The following is a 19,125-nucleotide window of genomic DNA, read 5'->3' as shown; positions in this document are numbered from 1 at the left end:
TGGTACAGCTGAGATTGGGTTTCAGTGCTGCAGTAAAAGCTCCTTTAGGTCAGCTGTCTTCATATTTGATTGTATTGAGATGTTGTGATATTGAAGAATTGCTTTCATGTTTGCCAGGTCACTTGCCTTACTGTCACTTAAGGAAAGCAGGTGTTTGTGTTTTTCAATAATTTCTTTAAGTACATAATTATCAATCAAATGAATTGGTCTGTTAGATGTGAAACCAGGATTTTTCTTTGTTTTTTTTCGACAGGACTTTCTCAAACATTAAGAGGTACAAACTTTCCTTTTCCATGAATAATGGCCTTGGACCTACAAAGGCTGCTTTGCCATTATTCCATAGACCACTGTAGACAAACCAGTACCACCCACTTTTGCAACCTCCTTGAGTAGAATACACTTTGCACCAGTAGTGATGTGATTTTAAGTAGCCTATACCAGATAATCTATATTTACAGTCATTCATATCAATTGTGGTATTTTCCTTGTCTAAGCTTGGGATGTACCCTTTTGTAGAATTTCCTGATTGTGTGTATCCTACAAAAAATATGTCAGGTTGGTTTATTACAGTTGTTGATTGCTGCACCACTGCACAGTGCAGTGGTGCAGCAATCAACAACTCTCTCTGTCTGCAAGTTAAAATTAGGATCGCTTATGATAGCACAATCAGAGTCATAATTATTACATGTACTTGAGTCATTTTGTAGCAGGACAGAGCATTTTGACTTTGGGATAAAATTCTGTAGTGTAAGTTTGTTGTAACACCTGAAAGACATCAAACTCTTTGGAATTTAAGAAGTGTTTGTCCAATACATCATCCAAACTGATTGGAAACACACTGTATCTAAACTTGTGACACAAATTGTGGCTTTGGTCATTACAACATGTTTGCGAATAGTTTGTTTGGATGGAAAATTTCTCTTGAAGGTCATCAGGCATAGATTCTAGAAGCCTGTATAGAATGGAGTCAAATGCAGCTTCTTTACCATAGGCATAGTATGTGTGGCCATTTGATGTTTTGTCTCTCAACCATGTCCATAATGTAATTTTACTCTCATGAAATTTTCTCTGTTCCCTTAATGCAAAAGAATCAAGTAGTGCAGTGAGGCCTTCCTTTAAGTCTATATTTGGAGAACAATTAAAATGGAATTTGAAATTGTGATAGGTCAGTTCAAGGAAAGTATCTTGATGGCAGCTGTTATGAATTCCATTCGATCCATATATACTTATATGATTGATAGCATGTCTGTTGTGCTGTTAAGGAATTACTGATTCGCTTTCTTCAAACCTTACATGGGTTAAGTTTGCATTTCCATTCTTCATCTTTGCAAGCCTGACACTTTCGTGAAGCTTTAATTGGCTTGTCAGGTTTGTCTGTTGATTCAAACTTTTTAAGATCATCATGAGGGAGAACATTTGGGGAATGAGAGAATTGGAAATGAAACTTATACAGGGGCTCTTTGTGGCAATTTCTTTGTTTTTTTGCTTTAGATCAAAGACATCCTCATGCCATGCTGGCTGTGTATTACCAGAGGCAAGATTCCAAAATTTGTACAAGTAATTTAGAAGTTACTCAGTATAACTATCATCTCTGTCAATCAGGAAAACGTAAGTGCCAACAGGAGTCCAGACAACATAGTAACATTGCTGAGTAGATGTACAGAACATTTCTAACATGATTTGAGGGATATGGCTGATACAAACATTTCTGTATGGAACAGGTTTGCATCCCAGAAAAGGACGTTTTATTTTGAGAACAGTTTTTTTTCTCCATTTTCCTCTATGATTCCATCAGGAGTAGAACCAAGCCAGCTTTAATTTTTGGCATCATTTTAAAACCAAATTTCAGATTCTTTGACAATAATATCACCTTTATTTTGATTGAAAAATCTTTTTAGGTAAGTGGCTAGTGCACTGCCTTCATTCATACTGTACATGTAGAACCCCACAACATAGCCAGGTTTGATTCATTAGCTTCTTTTTGTGAGCCATGCAAATCATTATGCAGATTATTCTAGTAATCAAGCATGGCTGTTTTGCCATGCTATCCAAGAGCTGTTGCAGCTTTGCTGCTATTAACTTTTCCCTTGCGGGCATTAAACCATTCAGCCCTTCTTTGTTTGTAAAATTTGGGATCATTACAGGTACTTGCATCGTGAGATGAAATTGGTTGGTAACATTTGAAAGTATCAAGACTCGTTGCATATAAGTTGCTTAACAGCTTTGTAAGTGATGTACCAGCGTGGTACATGTACCATGCACTTTTTACAGGTGGAGGTTTATTTTGCATAAGTTTTGGCCTCATTTACAAGTGTATCACTTTTACTTTTCTTTGGGCATGCTTTTTTTAAGTGACCCAGCTGGCCACATGAAAAACACTTTTGGTCGGCCAGCCACTCTGGTTCATGCCCCTCAGGGCATTCAGATGCCCAGTGACCTTGTTTATAGCATTGGAAACAGGTATCAGTTGATTCAGCTTTTGATGTCTTTTCTTCATCTGACTTGTCATTAAATTTTTTTAGCATTTGCCTCATGGCAGATTCATCCTCTTCATGCTGCAGTGTAAGTCCATCCCTTGCTAAGTAGGTAGCGCACCTTCGTTTTGTAAACTTTCTGACAAAAGCAGAAAGAACCTCACCTGACAGCCTTATTTGTAGTTCTGGAATAAGTAATTTTTGGAGCAATTTCCTCCAGTACAAACAAAGTGCCCTGTCACCCTTAAGTTTATTTATGGCTTGATCTTGGAGTGAGGCAATGGACCAGTTCCCATTGAAAAAAGTAGTTCGTCAAAGTAGTCAAGCCTTCTTGCAACTGACGATACATGTTGATGATTCTCACTTGCACGTAGGACAGTTGGTATGGGTTGACATGTTTTTAGAATATTTGTTGATGAAAAAAGATCAATATATTGTACAGTTTGTCCAACATGTTGTGATACTGCTGTTTATCTGCTGCATGGTGAAAGTCTTCATCAAACTTCCATGTGTCTTTAGAGACTGTACTATCAGAGGTTAACTCTTGAGCACACAATTTCCATCCGTCTTTCTCAATAAAATGCTTGGTGCTTTCTAGTGATGTTTGTTTTGGTTTAGAAAGGGGGAGAGAAACAAGATTAGGAAGAGCTGTCAAATTGTAAGAACCACAGGTTCCTTGTATATCGTCCATTTCAGAAGTTAAAAGGAGTTCTGTTTCAAGAGATGCAGATGACTCAAAAATCTGTAAAGTGGTTGGTTTTCCTCCTGATACTCTTGCTCTTTGTAGGGAGAAATAATTTTAACATCATCCTAAACACATGGTCCTTGGTATGATGTGCAATTCTGGATGTTGCATTTGCGCATATTGCATTTGCACATATTGAACAATCCCTAGGAAAGCCCTGGCTAATGCTTCTTTTTAGGTCTTTGTATGTGACACGAGGTATAAATTTTTTCCAGTGGTTTTTTAAACCACTGGTTGCTAGAGAACTGTTTCTTTGGTCTGTTCATACCAATTATCGAACCAAAGCATGATTGATATTAATTGTTTTTAGCAGGTAGGGTCAACCTCTGAATTGTTGTTGAATACTTCAAATAATTTGTAGCATTGTTTTAAGTAGGTACGGGTTCCAACTGTTTCTTAAGTCAATTTTTTTTTTCATTTTCAAGATCTAGGTCACCAGTGGCCTCACATACTTGCCAAACAAGAGAAGAAAGAATTCGGTGGTTTATTTTGTGTAATGGAAAAGATTAGCTACTGGCCATGAAAAATCCCCCTCTAATGCTGAATAGAAAAAACCCCCTGGGAGGGGGGTACTTTGGGAATTTCTGGGTGGGGATTTAACGTTGTCTTTTTCTTTCAGCAATGTCAGTTAGGGCTGGATCACTTATACCTGGACAAACACATACATGTAAGTCATCAGTTGTGTTAAGTATCACAGCAAGAGCAGATTTAAACATGTCTGAATGAAAGATGATATGTGGAAGCTCCCCATAATCCACTTTGTTCCCCAGGATTTGCACTGTAAAATGGCAGATGTCATTTGTTGCAACTGATATTTCTCAGGAAAGGAAAAAGGTGATTTCTTTCCAGTTTGGTTTTTCTATACCATTTGTAATATTATGCTTAGAAAGGACAGCCTTATCAGTGTCACTGGTTGTTTTTGAATTTGAAAATATGACTGTCCATGGAAAAATGTCATGAAGAACAGATTCAAAGATTGTATAGGCATGTGGCTGTGGAGGCCCTGGATATTCCCCATGAGCATGGCTTCCCTCAGCTGTGTTGGCCATTGGTCTGCATTCTTCTAGAAGTTTTTACAGTAGACATTGTGTAAAAATGCCTGCATTGAATTTTGAAGTCATGGGCAATTCATATATTTCTCCCCCTGGTACATGTATGTCAAGATTAAAAGATGATGTGGGAATGGAATGATCCATTTCTTTAGGTGGTTTGGTTGGAGTTGCACAATCAGACAAACCTGAGTGGTTAATTACAGATTCTTGTTTCTCTTCAAACATAGTTTGGGCTTTCCTGTAGTCATGCTCTATTTTGACAGATTTCAAAAAGAAAGGCCTGCATGACATGCATATATAACTTACATTATATCCATCAGAATCTATAGATTGATAAAGGTCATTATTGAAATCAGTTTTACTTCCATTCTGTTCATCTAAAAAGTTGCATGCCACTGAAAAAGTGTTGTTAAATACACTAATGTTGTGTTTTTGCAGAAAATGTCATTGCAAAGCCGGGCAAACTTCACTTCAGCACTGTGAACATACCACAATGCACGGATTCACCTTCAAAATACCCCGCTGGGCATCACTTCAGGATTTTGATGAACTTTGCCCCCTGCATGATAAACTAACATAGTGTTTATCACACACCTTTAGATTTTTAACATTTTCCATATCACCTGTTAAGTCATGAGAGTGACATTTAATTTCATACTGCTCAATCATGCTGTCAAATTTACAAGTCCCTGCTTCATTTTTGCACCCCTTTAGGCAACATTCACCACCTCCAGTTAAATGCCCTTTGATTATGACCACCCTTGTTACTTCCTTTAATGGCACGAAGTCACGCAAAGGCTTACCACAGCGTGATAGCCAGTATAAATCAATTGTTAACTTAAATTTGGAATTAAATTTGTGATCTCAAATTTGAGATAGCTACATGTGGTGCAAAGGTCAAACAATGTTACTTTCCTGATATATCTACAACTACAATAGATGCCACCAATCTTGTCAACTTAAACACCATACTGAAGAGAAAGCCTGGATGGTGAAATTCAACCATTTTCCCACAAGGATAACTGAACAATATATCAATAAAGATGTACAAAACCAGGCAAAGTAGGGGAATTTCTGCAGAATGTCTGGAGCTAGCATCAAAGTTTTCACCCAGTGTTATTACACCAACCACAAATGAAACCACTAAAAATGGATAAGGCAGGGCAGCTTTGGTCAGAATGAGAGCAAGAACTGCTAAGTACATTGAAGCAGAATGAAGCCTATAGACCACTACTAGAGTCTGAGGTGTATAAAGCTTAAAAAAAAAAATGCTATGAAAAAGGAATAGACATGTGATCATAACAATGGAGAGAAAAAGCTTTGATGCTATACTCCAAAAATATTGCACAAGGGAGAATTTTGATTGTGACTTGATATGTAAGCAAGTCTTATAAAGTGGCTCAAGCAGAGACAAAAAATAATTTCAGAATTACAGTAACAGCAGGAAACAATATTTTCTCCAGTAAATAGTTTAGTGTTTGGTTGTACTTAAACACTTGTTTTGCACATGTTTTGCATACCATTTCCCAGTACGTGAGGAAAATGAGCACAAAATTACACAAAGTATAGAATAAAGGAAGTAGGGAAGACTAGTGTGGTGAACATGCCTTAATTTAAACTGTAGTAAAGACAAGCAAAAAACAAAAAACAAAAACAAAAACAAAAAAAACAATAAAAATAACCTTTGAAGCAAACCCAGACTTAGATCAGTTTGATTGTAGAACACATTCCATGCTTTAGTGGAGGGTTGTTTTTTAGTTTGAATTTGATGACTTGAAGGGATGTAAAGACTACAAGGCAGCCTTGAAAATCTTGGAAAGGCATGAGAAATAGTAGCCATTACAACATGGAAACGCAGGACTGTTGCCACAGCAAACACAATGTAGTGGCATTGTTCAGGAATAAGCCAAGTTATGTCAAATAATAAATCATAAAACAACATTGCTGTCACCATAAGTGTAAATAATGGTATGTAGTTTTATTCATCGCCAGATTTTTTAATCGTAATGACTTTCTATACACTACAATATTATTAGTTTTATTATCATTACATTCACTTAATTATTACTTTTTGTTGTTTTTGTTGTTTTCTATTGATAAGTTTTTAAATTATTTTAGAAAACAGCCCCAAGGAAATACGCACGCTGATTGGTGAAAAATCGTGTTTCTATAACTCGATGGAAACACAGAACTAGCACGAGCTCTTAACGTAACGATGGCGCGAGTGAAGAGAATTTACATGTTGAAGATCAAAGTAAACAAGCTGTTTTTATTTTTTCGTGGCGGTGTTTTCTAAAAGAAATAGAAAACATGTTCTCCGTGTTTCTATCGAGTTAGAGAAACACTCGTGAAAGTTTGGGATAACTCGAAAAAGCTGTGGAAACACTCGCCAGCAGCTCGTGTTCCCACAGCATTTCTCGTTCTCCCAAACTTCCACTCGTGTTTCTATAACTCGATGGAAACACGGTACATGTTTTCTATTTCTTAAATATTATTAACTAAATTAACAGTTATTTATATTTCATATTACTTACTTTAAATGCAACAATTTACCAAACAGACGGGTACACCAAAATGTAAGAGACAATCACTGGCAGGCACACTCTATTTTGGACTCAGTCACTTTATTGTCAATTTCAAAACCACAACACGAGCATCACAATAGCAACAGACAGCAAAAAAAGCCTGCAGTTGCAAAAAGACAGCAAACACAGGCCAACAATTGCAACAAGACGGCAAAGAAGCCAGCAAACCTTCACCACAAAGCCAACAAGTAAGACTGCTGCGCGTTTAAAGCCAGCAAATTGCAACAGACAGCAACAATTTGAACACGGCAAGCCAACGAAGTTCAACCAAAAAATTTAAGTCAAAGACTTGATTACCAACAACAAAGGTACTCCAAAACAGACAAAAACCGTTCAACATCGCAGAGAAATTTTGGTGGAAATCAAGAAATTGACAACACCCCAACACTCACTAACGGATTGATATGAAGAACGGCCCGTTCAATTCCCACGGAAACACACGAGAATTAAAGGTATACGATCAAAGAATAAAACCTATTAACAAGGCTTTTGGTAAGATATTTTAGAGTACAAAAGTCAACGTTTTAGCTTGACTTCGCTCGTTCCGATTTCAAAATGGCGGTCCCGCCACTTAACCCGCAACAAAATTCAACAAGAATACACAATTATGCGCACACAAAACTAAAACAGATATTACACACGTACAAAAACAATAACAAAGTGTACACACTTACACTCAATTAGCAAACAAAAGCGATATTAGGCCAAGCTCTTTGTCTTCCTTGACCTCTGTTGTCTTCCCTCGATGGCGTCCCGACGCTAATCTGAATATTGTTATACATTGTAGTCACCACCTGTCTCCTCATTGGCTAAAAGCTTACAGTTAATTCTGGGAAACAGCGTAACCTACAGATTATTCACTAATCTGCTAGTAGATTAGTGAATAATCTGTAGGTTGCGCGCGCAATGCATGATTTCCAAGAGCAATGTCAAGTTCACGGACAGCGAAGTAAGAACATGGCTTGTCGAAAATAAACTGTGTTCGGTGCGATAATGCGTTTGTCATTTTTCTTTAAATTAATGTATAATAAAACAATTAAGAGACTCGGTTTTTGCGATATCCGAAATAATCAAGGTTTCAGTGTTATCAGCGTCAGCCTTCGGCTTCGGCTGATAATACATACCTCGACCTTGATTATTCCGGATATCACAAAAACGTCATCCAATAATTGTTTATAAGCCACGCGAAGCGCTCACTGGTCACTATGTGACGTCACTCTGGCAGCGATGAGTCGGTCAGGAATCAACAATAGAAAACAAGAGTCACCCCCTCCCTCCTGCCTCCAAATAACGTGTAACTGAAGTTTAGAAAATATGAACCTATATGAGATTTGGACGTGAAATTCATTGTGAGTTAAATTTCTAATAATATGAAAAACTCGATTCCTTACTTTTGTTACACTGCTCTCCATACAGGCCAGCGGGACATGTGCAATTACCGGTCACGTGATCACAGGAGGCTTCTTTAGGACAAGAACATGTCTTGGTACAGTTTACACCGTAGAACCTTTCAGGGCATTCTTGACAAAATTAAGATCAAAATAAGAATATACTGTAAAACCACCTTAAAGCCCTCCTCGAGCCCCCTCCCCCTCAAGAACTTCAATTTCTACCAACTTTCTTTATTCCTTATCCAAATGTTTTGTTTTTGTGTCCTCCGGCACTTTATCTGGAGATGGGATCCCTATACGTGTAGCCTCCATTGCTAACAAGTCTTTCTCTTTGTATGATTTAGATCTCTGTCCCATCCAACAGGATCAAAAGAAATAACCACCCCTTGGAGATTTTGGAATATAAACCTTTATGGTAAATAGGTTTTCATAAACGTTTATCTCTGCCTTGCTGGTACACTGTTAATCTAGCATTGCGCCGGGTAGGCAACGGAACTAAAGAGAGGCTTCCTTTTAGGCAAGCTAAAACGTTTCTATGAGTCACTATTAAGTTAGTGAAAACTATATTACGAGGAATGAAGCAGTCTTGGTTAAGTGTTTACTTTTCTCACATGTCTTGCCGGTCCAGCCAGGAGTGCAGATACATACTCCCGTCAGTGGGTCACAGCTCGCGTTGTTCTCACATTCACAATCTATAACAAGACACGAACAGGTACGATGGTGTACGATGAATCTTAGTTACACTCCTTTCTTTACAAGTCAGCTACTCTCAGTCAATTGTCAATTGTAACAGCTAGTCATAAAGGTAAGTACAAAATCGCTGTAAGAATACAGGGGTCAAACTGACAGTGAATTCAGTGAAATTAAAATGGTACAAAGAAATTTTCGCTACCTTGATTACAGGTAATTCCTGTCTTGTCAGGCGGACACAGACATCTCCCAGATATAGGGTCACATGATATGTTGTCTGCGCAGGCGCACTTAAAACTGCACTCAATTCCGTAGGTTCCGATTGGACAATCTAGAATTACAAAAAAAAGCAAATTCTGTGAATTAATTCATTTTTCATAAAAATTCGAAAACACTTATTGGATGTATTTTTTCTCTGGACCTTGGTCACAAGATTTGCCTGTTTTGCCAGCGCTGCATTGACACCTGCCCGTCACAACGTCACAAGATGAGTTTCCATGACAGCCACATGGCTGGCTACAGTTTTGTCCAAAATAACCATGACGACAAACTAGAAGAACAATAACGAACAATAAACATAATTATAATTTGTGGAATTTTGACAACGATAAAAAATTCAGAAGGTACTTGCCACGAACCTTTGTCACATCTTCGTCCCATTCTCCCTGCTGGACACTGGCATTCCCCGATATCCGGAGAACAGGAACTGTTAATGCAGTCACACCGCTGACCGCACCCTATTCCGTACGTGTCACGTGGGCACACTGACAAAGGTGAAATACAAGCGTGCAAACAATGGTTAATTTCGTCTGGAATGAGTAATCAGCGATAATAACATCGCAAATGGATTGACACTTGCTACTATTCGATCCCTTAATACTGTTATTTTACTTTTAGCTTACACATATGATCTTTCTTTACTTACCTTCCTGGCAGTATTTCCCAGTCCTCCCCGCTGGACACTGGCAAGTACCCTCTACTGGATCACAGTGAGCATTATCAAAACATCGACACCGCTGAGCGCAACTGACACCATATGAGCCTTTCGGACAGACTATAGAATCAGGAAAAAGTTTTTAGATATTTGAATCGAAACAGAGGCGTTTATGTTCAATTGACTGCAAATCATCACTGAAAAAAGAGGCCAAATGGCGGTTGAGGAGCACCTTCGTCACACTTGCCCCCAGTCTTCCCCTTCGGACAAATACACCTGCCGCTGACCGGATGGCAACGAACACCAGGGTGGCAGTCGCAACGACCTCGACACTTCTTTCCAAATGTTCCTTGCTCGCATACTGAAAAATAAAGGCAAGAACGCGAAGACAGGAATAAATTATCTTTCCGATATCTTCCAGCGGCCTCGAAACCTTAGGAAGGCTATGTAATGTCAATGATAAATCGGGCTACAAAGAAATTTAAAATATCTGATTTTTCTGGCTTAAGTCAAACAAGCGAAAAACGTTTTGGGAAAAAGGATAAAGTTACCGTGGGACAGGTAGTCACCAAAGGGCACTAAAAAATGGATTGCCACTCAAAATGACACAAGAAAAACTGATATATAATCTGACCTTTCTCGCACCTATTTCCAGTTCTCCCCGAAGGGCAATTGCATTCACCGCTGACCGGATCACAGCGGGCTCTACCAAGACACTGACATCTGTTCAAACAATTATGGCCGTATGTACCAGGAGGACAAACTGAAAAACACAAAAATAAATGGAGAGGTTAGTTTATTGGATTAATTTATAAACACATAAATCGCACCAATCCTCCAAGTCATATCTGACTTTAATTACAGGATCTTATTCTTAAATAGGCTTATATTGGAGTACATGAGGTACAGTGAAGGCTGACTGAGGTCAAGGATGATATAGTCAAACACGAATGGAGCATGCTTAGTAAAGGGCGTGCTGGCTGTTTCAACATGACCATTAGAGCTATGTGGTGTTTGATGTTAACCTCAATAAGCACTGACAAAAGAGAAACACACTTGTTGATGCTTGTGACATCGCTCCTTTTGTATATGCTAGTCTCAGATCAACCTTGTGGTATTTGCTTACATCGGTCACACCGCCTGCCGGTCCTTCCATCGGCACACACGCATGCGCCTGACATAGCGTCACACTTGATTCCAGTTGCGCAGTTGCAGACCTGGTCACAGTTGAAGCCGTATCGTCCTTCAGGGCACGCTGGTCAGAAATGAATTCATTAGGGACCGTTCATTTTTTATAAGGTAGGGGGGGGGGGGGGGCTGGTGGGATTTGAGGGAGGGCCATGGGAAAAAAAATGGCTTTCGAGGGGGGGCCATCCCAAAAAAATAAGGGAAAAAGGGGGGGTCACGTGAAATATTTTAGCAAAACTTTAAAATGGTATAATGTTTGAATATCAAAAAAATTGCTATAGAATAAATATAGAAGGCAGGATACAAATTTATTACAAACTTTCCTTTTGCTTTAAAAAAACGGTTGGCGGCAAAAAGCATTTGTAGCTACTGAAAAGAAGTATTTAACACTGTTATTTTCGAATGCAACTTTCACTGGCACTCATCTTCATCGTCGGTGTTGTCAAGTTCTTCGTCGCCGCTTGTGCTACTATGGGAGTCTCTTTCACCAATGTTGCAAGAAGCAGCAATGCTTTCCGTCAGAGTGTACTCTTCAGGGTACACGAAGGTGTAAACATAATCTCTGACTTCCTGCTCAAGGTTTGTGGTGATTCTGTTTCTTGCAGCATTGGTGAAATAATTCCCTTCCAAGAGCTGTGCGATGTATGGCCCATTTCTTCTAAATAACGACGTGGCAACATCCTCAACTTTAATACACTCTTCCGGGACGGCCGTTCTAGGAGGGTACACAAGGCATTGTGGAAGATCATTTCCTGGCGGGTTTCCAACACAGATTCCATAAACTCGTTGGACGTTGTTTTCAGTGCGCTTCCTCTTTCTTTCATTTGGCTTTCTGCGGTTTTCTTTTTTCCTTCTCCTTTTATTGATGTGCTGTTTGAGTATGCCCTTGAATATGCTGTTATAATTGCTCTTCTTATTTTCTAGTGCTTCCATGTCCTGCGTGACCTTCGTCAACTTAGCTTCTATACATTTGATCTGTAAAAAACTGTGATTAAAACTGTGGGCAAATTGTTCGCCCTGCTTTAAAGCAAGCCCATTGGACTGAAAGAGTGTGGAATCGTGTTCCTTTACATCTTTCAATATGACATTCAACTTTTCCACCATTACTCTGTGCTCTTTGATGGAGAAGTTCAGTTTTCTCCCATCACTGGGCTTCAACTGGTACCCTGGTATGGAAAACTCACTCGCCCTTTCTGAACAGCCATCCGCACTTAGAAAGATTGCTTCTTTTGCTTGTAAGATGTCAAACTGGCTGGATCGTTCAGCTGTAAACCTTTTCTTAAACGACTCGTCGCTTTCGCCATTATTGCGCATTTTGGAATTTTGCGCATTGGAAAAGCAGCAAGAGTGAGAAAGTAAAGGCAATTGTAAGACATTCATGCTTGCAGCAGAAGAGTCCTCTCAGAACTGGCCAACCAACACTGAGAAATGCCAGGACATTGACACAAAATGACAACAGGGCAAGTGCTGACAGCAGTGAAACGGATGAAAGTGACAACGATGAGTATGACAGTGATGCCATTGACTCTGGGGGAGAAGATGACTCAAGTGACGTCATTCTTGCATTCATCAATTCAGATGAGGAAGATGCCAATGAGAGGCCAAATGCCACACGCTCAGGGCGAGCCATAACTAGGAGATCCGAAATTGACTTCTCTTTCTTTTGATTTGTTTTTTAAACAACAGCTCTCTGTAGTATAGGGTTTGTAAATATTGTCTTCATGGTGAGCACAATAATGTGAAGTAGGGGAATAATAGAGAAATATTAAAAAAGTTGAAATCTAAATATTTTTTGTTCAATTTTTTTTTTGGGGGGGGTCATCCCAAAAAATGACCGCTATAAGGGGAGGCCATGTGAAAAAATTGGTAAGCTGAGGGGGGGTCATGCGATTTTTAAATGGTGCTTCCCAAATCCCACCAGCCCCCCCTCCCTCATAAAAAATGAACGGTCCCTTATAAGCATAACTGAGTCGTTTGAAGGTAAAAGAACAATGCCAGTGCAGTTCGATTTATCAGGCCACTAACCAGCTTTCGTACGCCGCATTATAACTGTATTTCACGAGAAAGCCTTAGCTGGTATAGCATTGGCAGCTTTCTGTAGGAAATTTTAATGTTTAAAACAACGAGCTCTTTCTGTCCTTTAATAGGTAATAGAAACCTATTCGTAATAGGTAATCATCTTACAACTGATCAGCTAAACGGATTGGCCTCCAACAGTACACTGTCTACTGCTGAAAACATTTTTCTTTTCTCATTTTAATGCTTTTCTGACGACGTTTTCTCAACAATATGAAGCAAATATCTTTTCTTGAAGACTTTCACGGATATGCAATCACAGCAAGTAATTGCAACAAACTATTGCAACTTAGCGCTGAAACTCGGGAAAACGGAGTGAAAATCGCCATTTTACCTTTATCACACTTAAGACCCATCTTCCCCATGGGACAGATACACGAGCCTGTCACGGGATCACATGTCACAACATCACTACACTGACACCGCTGACTGCATCCGAGGCCAAACGTACCTTGTGTGCATACTAGAGAACATCGAGAAAGAAAAGAAACAGAAAAAAATGACAATATTTAAACAGTTATTATTTATATTATCTTACTCAGCTGGCATATTCAAGCAAGTCTTTAGAAATGGCACCTTCAGTAAAGGGCATTTAAAATTGCGACGTTTTTGACATACCTCTTTCTTCCTCGACATCGTTTCGCCTAGCTTAAGTTCGCAAGTACCATATTTGTGCTAAAAAAACGTGTGTGGTCAGGATGGCCGAGCGGTCTAAGGCGCCAGACTCAAGGTGAAATTCCTTTACCGTCTAAATGGTATCGAGTGTTCTGGTCTCCGAATGGAGACGTGGGTTCGAATCCCACTCCTGACACACTGCATTTTATTTTTGAACAAGTTTTTCACTGTTTTTCTTTTAATCGTTATTCCAGGCTACCAATGATGCTGTATAGCTGATTGGTAGACATTTACTTTCGATCGGTTTTAACCTGAGTAAGGAAAGTAATCGGGCAATAACTCTTCTCGTTAATGCACTGTTTATCCAACTTTTTTTTCTTCACTAAATCTGTATGTATACTTAGTCTTTTTCGTGCGTGCTTTGAGTTTTGTTGCAATGCATGTGTCTTTTTCTTATTTCCTCTTCTAGTAAATGACCCTAATAAATAATTGCTGTAATCACTAAGAATGGCTGCCCAGTCTTAATTAGCCCATTAAGGCTATTTCGGGCCATCATGTACTCACTTTATTTTAAAACTTATTTTTGTAAACTTTAATTCTAGATCTGAGTACCAATAAAATTGTTGTTGTCGTTGTTGTTGGTTTTGGTTTTACTACGGTTTGAGATTGACTAAGTAGTCTAATTGGCAAGTAATTGAAACGGTTTGGTTTTACGACGTACACTCAATTGAATCCTGCTCTAATCTTGTTTGGAAATTTGCAAATTGATGGTACGTCAGGCATATATCTCCTATATTCGCAGATTACTTTGTAAATTGACGAAGTTTTGGAAAAGGTCTTGGTTCCATATTGATAAAGAGTCAAAAATTTTATACTAGTTTGTATGTGGTCAGGATGGCCGAGCGGTCCAAGGCGCCAGTCTCAAGGTGAAATTCCTTTACCATGTGATTGGTAACGAGTGTTCTGGTCTCCGAATGGAGGCGTGGGTTCGAATCCCACTTCTGACAGATTTCGTCTTTTTTTTTTGAACAAGTTGCCACACTGTTTTTACTTTAATCCTTATTCCAGGCTACCAATAATGCTGTCAAACAATTCTTTTAATGTTGTTTCGGAATTTGCTCGTACGCCAGGCATATATCTCCTATGTTCAAAGAATACGCATAAACAACCAAAAACTAACGAAACAAGAAAACGAAGTTTCGGTGTCTTCATGACACCACTCGTTTATGTATAACTAAATCCTTATTGATAAGAATATTGAAAGATTATTTTGTAAATTGATAAAGTGTTAGAAAAGGTCTTGGTTCAATATTCATTGAGCATCAAAAATTTTACATTAGTTTGTGTGTGGTCAGGATGGCCGAGCGGTCTAAGGCGCCAGACTCAAGGTGAAATTCCTCTACCATCTAAATGGTATCGAGTGTTCTGGTCTCCGAATGGAGGCGTGGGTTCGAATCCCACTCCTGACAAACCGCATCTTCTTTTTGAACAAGTTGTCACACTGTTTTTACTTTAATCGTTTTTCCAGGCTACCAATGATGCTGTCTTGTTGATTGACAAACAATTCTTTCAATCTTGTTTCGGGATTTTCTCCTACGTCAGGCATATATCTCCTATGTTTAAAGACTACGCATAAACAAGCAAAAACTAACGAACAAAGAAAACGAAGTTTCGGTGTCTTCATGACGCCATTGTTAAGGTAAGGAAAATTAAGGAATACAAATTCTGCGAGTGGTTTTTTATCGTTAGGTTTTGCTTGCTTATGTATAACTAAATCCTTACTGATAAGAATATTGAAAGATTATTTTTTAAATTGATGAGTTGTTAGAAAAGGTCTTGGTTCAATATTTATTGAGCATCAAAAATTTTACACCAGTTTGTGTGTGGTCAGGATGGCCGAGCGGTCTAAGGCGCCAGACTCAAGATGAAATTCCTTTACCAAGTGATTGGTAGTGAGTGTTCTGGTCTCTGAATGGAGGCGTGGGTTCGAATCCCACTCCTGACAAACCGCATCTTCTTTTTGAACAAGTTACCTCACTGTTTTTACTTTAATCGTTATTCCAGGCTACCAATAATGCTGTCAAACAATTCTTTTAATGTTGTTTCGGAATTTGCTCGTACGTCAGGCATATATCTCCTATGTTCAAAGATTACGCATAAACAAGCAAAAACTAACGAAAAAAAACCAACGAAGTTTCGGTGTCTTCATGACGCCATTGCTAAGGTAAGGAAAATTAAGGAATGCAAATTCTGCGAATTGGTTTTTATCGTTAGTTTTTGCTTGTTTATGCATAACTAAATCCTTACTGATAAGAATATTGAAAGATTATTTTGTAAATTGATGAGGTGTTAGAAAAGGTCTTGGTTCAATATTTATTGAGCATCAAAAATTCTACAGTAGGTTGTATGTGGTCAGGATGGTCGAGCGGTCTAAGGCGCCAGACTCAAGGTGAAATTCCTTTACCATGTGATTAGTAACGAGTGTTCTGGTCTCCGAATGGAGGCGTGGGTTCGCATCCCACTCCTGACAAATCACATTTTCTTTTTGAACAAGTTGTCACACTGTTTTTCTTTTAACTTATCGTTATTCCTGGCTATCACTAATGCTGTCTGGTTGATTGGAGAGCATTTCTTTTAATCTTGATTTGGAATTTGGTGACATATATCTCATAAAATTCGAAGATATTTTGTAAGTTAATGAATTTTTAGTAAAGGTCTTGGTTCCATATTTATTAACTTCAAAAATATTAAAGCATTTGTTGTGTAGTCAGGATGGCCGAGCGGTCTAAGGCGCCAGACTCAAGGTGAGATTCCTTTACCATGTGATTGGTAGCGAGTGTTCTGGTCTCTGAATGGAGACGTGGGTTCGAATCCCACTCCTGACAAGCAGCTATTTTATTTCCTTTTAAACAAATTGTTACGAAATTAAACTTTTCTTACCGTTAGCCAAAAATTTGTTTTGATAAATGGTAGAAAGCTGTGAAATTGGTCTCAGATATCGATTTTCTTATAATGTGCATAAATGTCGATTAAAGACTTTTTAGACTTAAATTTCTCAATGTTCAATAACCCTTTTAATAGACATCATTTTTTATATCTATAGTTATTTTTAGTGGAAACATGTCTGCCACATTTCATACCACCACTGCGCTTACTCCAAAGCAAAATTATTTCTTACTTGTTTGACACTTTGTTCCGGTCAGGCCCGCGGGACACATGACATCACACGTGCCAAACACGTGATCACAACTCCCAGAGTTCGGACAGTTGCATGTTCGCAGGCAGTGTTTGCCGTAGGTTCCTTTAGGACATTCTGTAGAAGATAATCATAAATAGACTTTAGTCAAATCTACAAACGTAAGAAAAAGTAGGTAAAGTCTGCATACGAGCCAAGTGGCTCATCAGGCCGGAGTTTATCCCAGTTTCTGTAGCATGAAGCGACTAAGAGCATGTCTTTTCCCCCCTGGATGGGATGCTAGTCCATCCCAGCGTTAGCCCCAGCATAAAGCTTGCAGGTACCCATTTATACACCTGGGTGGAGAGAGACACCGGGAGTAAAGTGTCTTACCCAAATACACAACGCAATGCCAGGGCTCGAACCCGGACCGCTCGATCGGGAGTCGAGCGCACTAACCATGAGGCCATCCTACAAACGTACGTCAAGAAAATTCGTCGCTGAGCGTCAATAACCAATTTCGCATAAAAAGCGATTTAATCAAAAGGTTAGTCTTACTACGAAACAAAGATCGGAGTGTCTACCATAAACCTTGTTATTATTATTATTATTATTATTATTATTATTATCGTTATTATTATTAATTATAACAATGAGGATGAAGCCAGCAAACCATCTTAACTAACAGAAGATATTTTTGCATGCAAGCCCCGAAATTTACTTTTAAAAAGCGTCATTCCTTCTATCGCCAATCCTCATCCCCCAGAGTTATTCAGCTCACGTAATTAAAATTAATAAACGTTTTAGGTTTCTCTGCTTGTTCCAAACGTTGTTCATTACATATGAAAACAATTCGGCCAACAGAGTTTTCACATATAATTCTGGTACTTACTCTCTGTGCAGTATTTTCCTCGGTAACCAGGCTTGCAATCACATGCGCCATTTTCAGGGTGGCACCTCTCAGTGTGATCAACTTGGCATTTGCACATCTCCTTGCACCCTGCTCCGAAGGATCCTGAAGGGCACTCTGTGGAGACAACAAATTCATTTTGATATTTTAAAATGTTCGTCGGAAGCCCCAAAGCAACGCTATGTTCCTCAGTTTAGCTTATCGAAGATAATCTCGAAACAACGTAGGAAAAAAGAACGTGGCGTTATAACCAATATTTTTTCCTGTGCCTGGTTATTCCGCCTTTTAACATAGGTACTCAGCTAAATGCTACTTGCACGGAGCTCTTTACGTAAAATGGTCATGTGGTACAAAATCAGTCCACCATGCTGGAAGGGAAAAGAATCTTGAAGAATGCGACAGCCTCCAAAGCAAAGCGACTTCAATCAGTCTAGATTGACCATTCCCCAGTGTGGATGTCTCAGTGCAGTGCATCAATAATAATACGCTTTCCATCCAGCATGGTGAATGTTTATCCTCGTGACTGTTTTATGCATAAGGTCCCTTGGCTTGGCATATTTGAGCTAAACCACCTGTCAACTTTTCGGAAAACCTAACAAAATGCTCGGGCCGGGGTAACCTTAGCAATCTGCATTGGAAAGGTATCCGTCTAGTGGAATGACCATACAGGTACGTGCTTCATGTTATGCACATCCGAGTTGAGAACTGACTATTATGAGCCAGCCAGGCTTGAAACAGAATAGTTATTACCTTTAGCGCAGCGGGCCCCAAAGAATCCTGGGTCACACTTACATGTTCCAGTCTCTGGGTGGCAAGGTTCCATGTGAGCGCATGCGCACTGCTCCTGACAAGCAGCTCCATAGAACCCAGGAGGACAATCTAGCGCGACATGCCGAAATGGTTGGTTTATCAGTGATTTAACAACATCTTTAAATATAAACAAGAATCTGACGATTTCGGAGAAGTTAAAAACTAGGAACAAGGGAAAAGAACGCAGCCGATTCTCACCTTTGGCTACGTCGTTAATAAATGTTAACGTATTGTAATCAGGAGCTCTTCTTACTTTGAAGCGATTTTGCTTTAATTACTCCTTGATTTACATTTAAATTAAGAAATCTGCACACTTGTAGCTATATTTTAACATAGCAAGGCCTTTAGCAACGATTGTTTACAGTCCAAAAGTACTTACAAAATGGATTTAATTTAGTACATGTTAACTGATACTTTACAGGAAAGCTTTAGAGACGTGTACTTATGAGAAATTTGCGTCATGGTGCTGAACTTTGTTTC

General features: G+C 39.0%; 2 protein-coding genes and 6 non-coding genes across 13 annotated transcripts in view; 7 read left to right on the top strand and 1 right to left on the bottom strand.

Moving 5' to 3' along the window:
• Positions 1 to 6,338, top strand: part of LOC145481996 (uncharacterized) — a 102,054-nt gene extending 95,716 nt beyond the window's left edge. For 2 of the 3 annotated variants that reach the window (XR_014048701.1, XM_081460583.1), the window contains exon 3: positions 4,710 to 6,338. Coding sequence is in view for 1 of the 3 variants with exons in the window: in XM_081460583.1 (XP_081316709.1) it covers positions 4,710 to 4,754 (45 nt within the window). In the remaining 2 variants the exon portion in view is untranslated. Of the gene's footprint in view, positions 1 to 3,838; positions 3,887 to 4,709 lie in introns of all 3 variants that reach the window. The other variant, XR_014048703.1, reaches the window with a different exon arrangement.
• LOC145481960 (uncharacterized) overlaps positions 1 to 19,125 on the bottom strand; it is a 40,898-nt gene that overhangs the window by 13,175 nt on the left and 8,598 nt on the right. The window contains exons 8-21 of one of the 4 annotated variants that reach the window (XM_081460540.1): positions 18,586 to 18,714; positions 17,818 to 17,952; positions 16,929 to 17,063; positions 13,470 to 13,598; positions 10,998 to 11,126; positions 10,506 to 10,634; positions 10,104 to 10,232; positions 9,863 to 9,991; positions 9,576 to 9,701; positions 9,359 to 9,487; positions 9,140 to 9,268; positions 8,850 to 8,939; positions 8,248 to 8,376; positions 6,422 to 7,620 (exon numbers count right to left, since the gene is read on the bottom strand). In XM_081460540.1, coding sequence (XP_081316666.1) covers positions 7,616 to 7,620; positions 8,248 to 8,376; positions 8,850 to 8,939; positions 9,140 to 9,268; positions 9,359 to 9,487; positions 9,576 to 9,701; positions 9,863 to 9,991; positions 10,104 to 10,232; positions 10,506 to 10,634; positions 10,998 to 11,126; positions 13,470 to 13,598; positions 16,929 to 17,063; positions 17,818 to 17,952; positions 18,586 to 18,714 — 1,652 coding nt within the window. In that variant the 3' untranslated portion in view covers positions 6,422 to 7,615. Of the gene's footprint in view, positions 1 to 6,421; positions 7,621 to 8,247; positions 8,377 to 8,849; positions 9,041 to 9,139; positions 9,269 to 9,358; positions 9,488 to 9,575; positions 9,702 to 9,862; positions 9,992 to 10,103; positions 10,233 to 10,505; positions 10,635 to 10,997; positions 11,127 to 13,469; positions 13,599 to 16,928; positions 17,064 to 17,817; positions 17,953 to 18,585; positions 18,715 to 19,125 lie in introns of those variants that run through there. The other 3 variants (XM_081460539.1, XM_081460541.1, XM_081460542.1) reach the window with 3 other exon arrangements.
• Trnal-caa (transfer RNA leucine (anticodon CAA)) lies at positions 13,828 to 13,946 on the top strand. Its single transcript has 2 exons — positions 13,828 to 13,865; positions 13,901 to 13,946. It is a non-coding gene; the product is annotated as a tRNA-Leu (tRNA).
• On the top strand, positions 14,639 to 14,757 carry Trnal-caa (transfer RNA leucine (anticodon CAA)). Its single transcript has 2 exons — positions 14,639 to 14,676; positions 14,712 to 14,757. It is a non-coding gene; the product is annotated as a tRNA-Leu (tRNA).
• On the top strand, positions 15,101 to 15,219 carry Trnal-caa (transfer RNA leucine (anticodon CAA)). The gene is made up of 2 exons: positions 15,101 to 15,138; positions 15,174 to 15,219. It is a non-coding gene; the product is annotated as a tRNA-Leu (tRNA).
• Trnal-caa (transfer RNA leucine (anticodon CAA)) lies at positions 15,637 to 15,755 on the top strand. Its single transcript has 2 exons — positions 15,637 to 15,674; positions 15,710 to 15,755. It is a non-coding gene; the product is annotated as a tRNA-Leu (tRNA).
• On the top strand, positions 16,162 to 16,280 carry Trnal-caa (transfer RNA leucine (anticodon CAA)). The gene is made up of 2 exons: positions 16,162 to 16,199; positions 16,235 to 16,280. It is a non-coding gene; the product is annotated as a tRNA-Leu (tRNA).
• Trnal-caa (transfer RNA leucine (anticodon CAA)) lies at positions 16,517 to 16,635 on the top strand. The gene is made up of 2 exons: positions 16,517 to 16,554; positions 16,590 to 16,635. It is a non-coding gene; the product is annotated as a tRNA-Leu (tRNA).

The sequence above is a fragment of the Orbicella franksi genome, chromosome 3 (genome assembly GCF_964199315.1).
Source record: "Orbicella franksi chromosome 3, jaOrbFran1.1, whole genome shotgun sequence".
In the NCBI taxonomy this organism is placed as follows: Eukaryota; Metazoa; Cnidaria; class Anthozoa; order Scleractinia; family Merulinidae; genus Orbicella; species Orbicella franksi.
This window is presented reverse-complemented; position numbering and strand designations above follow the sequence as displayed.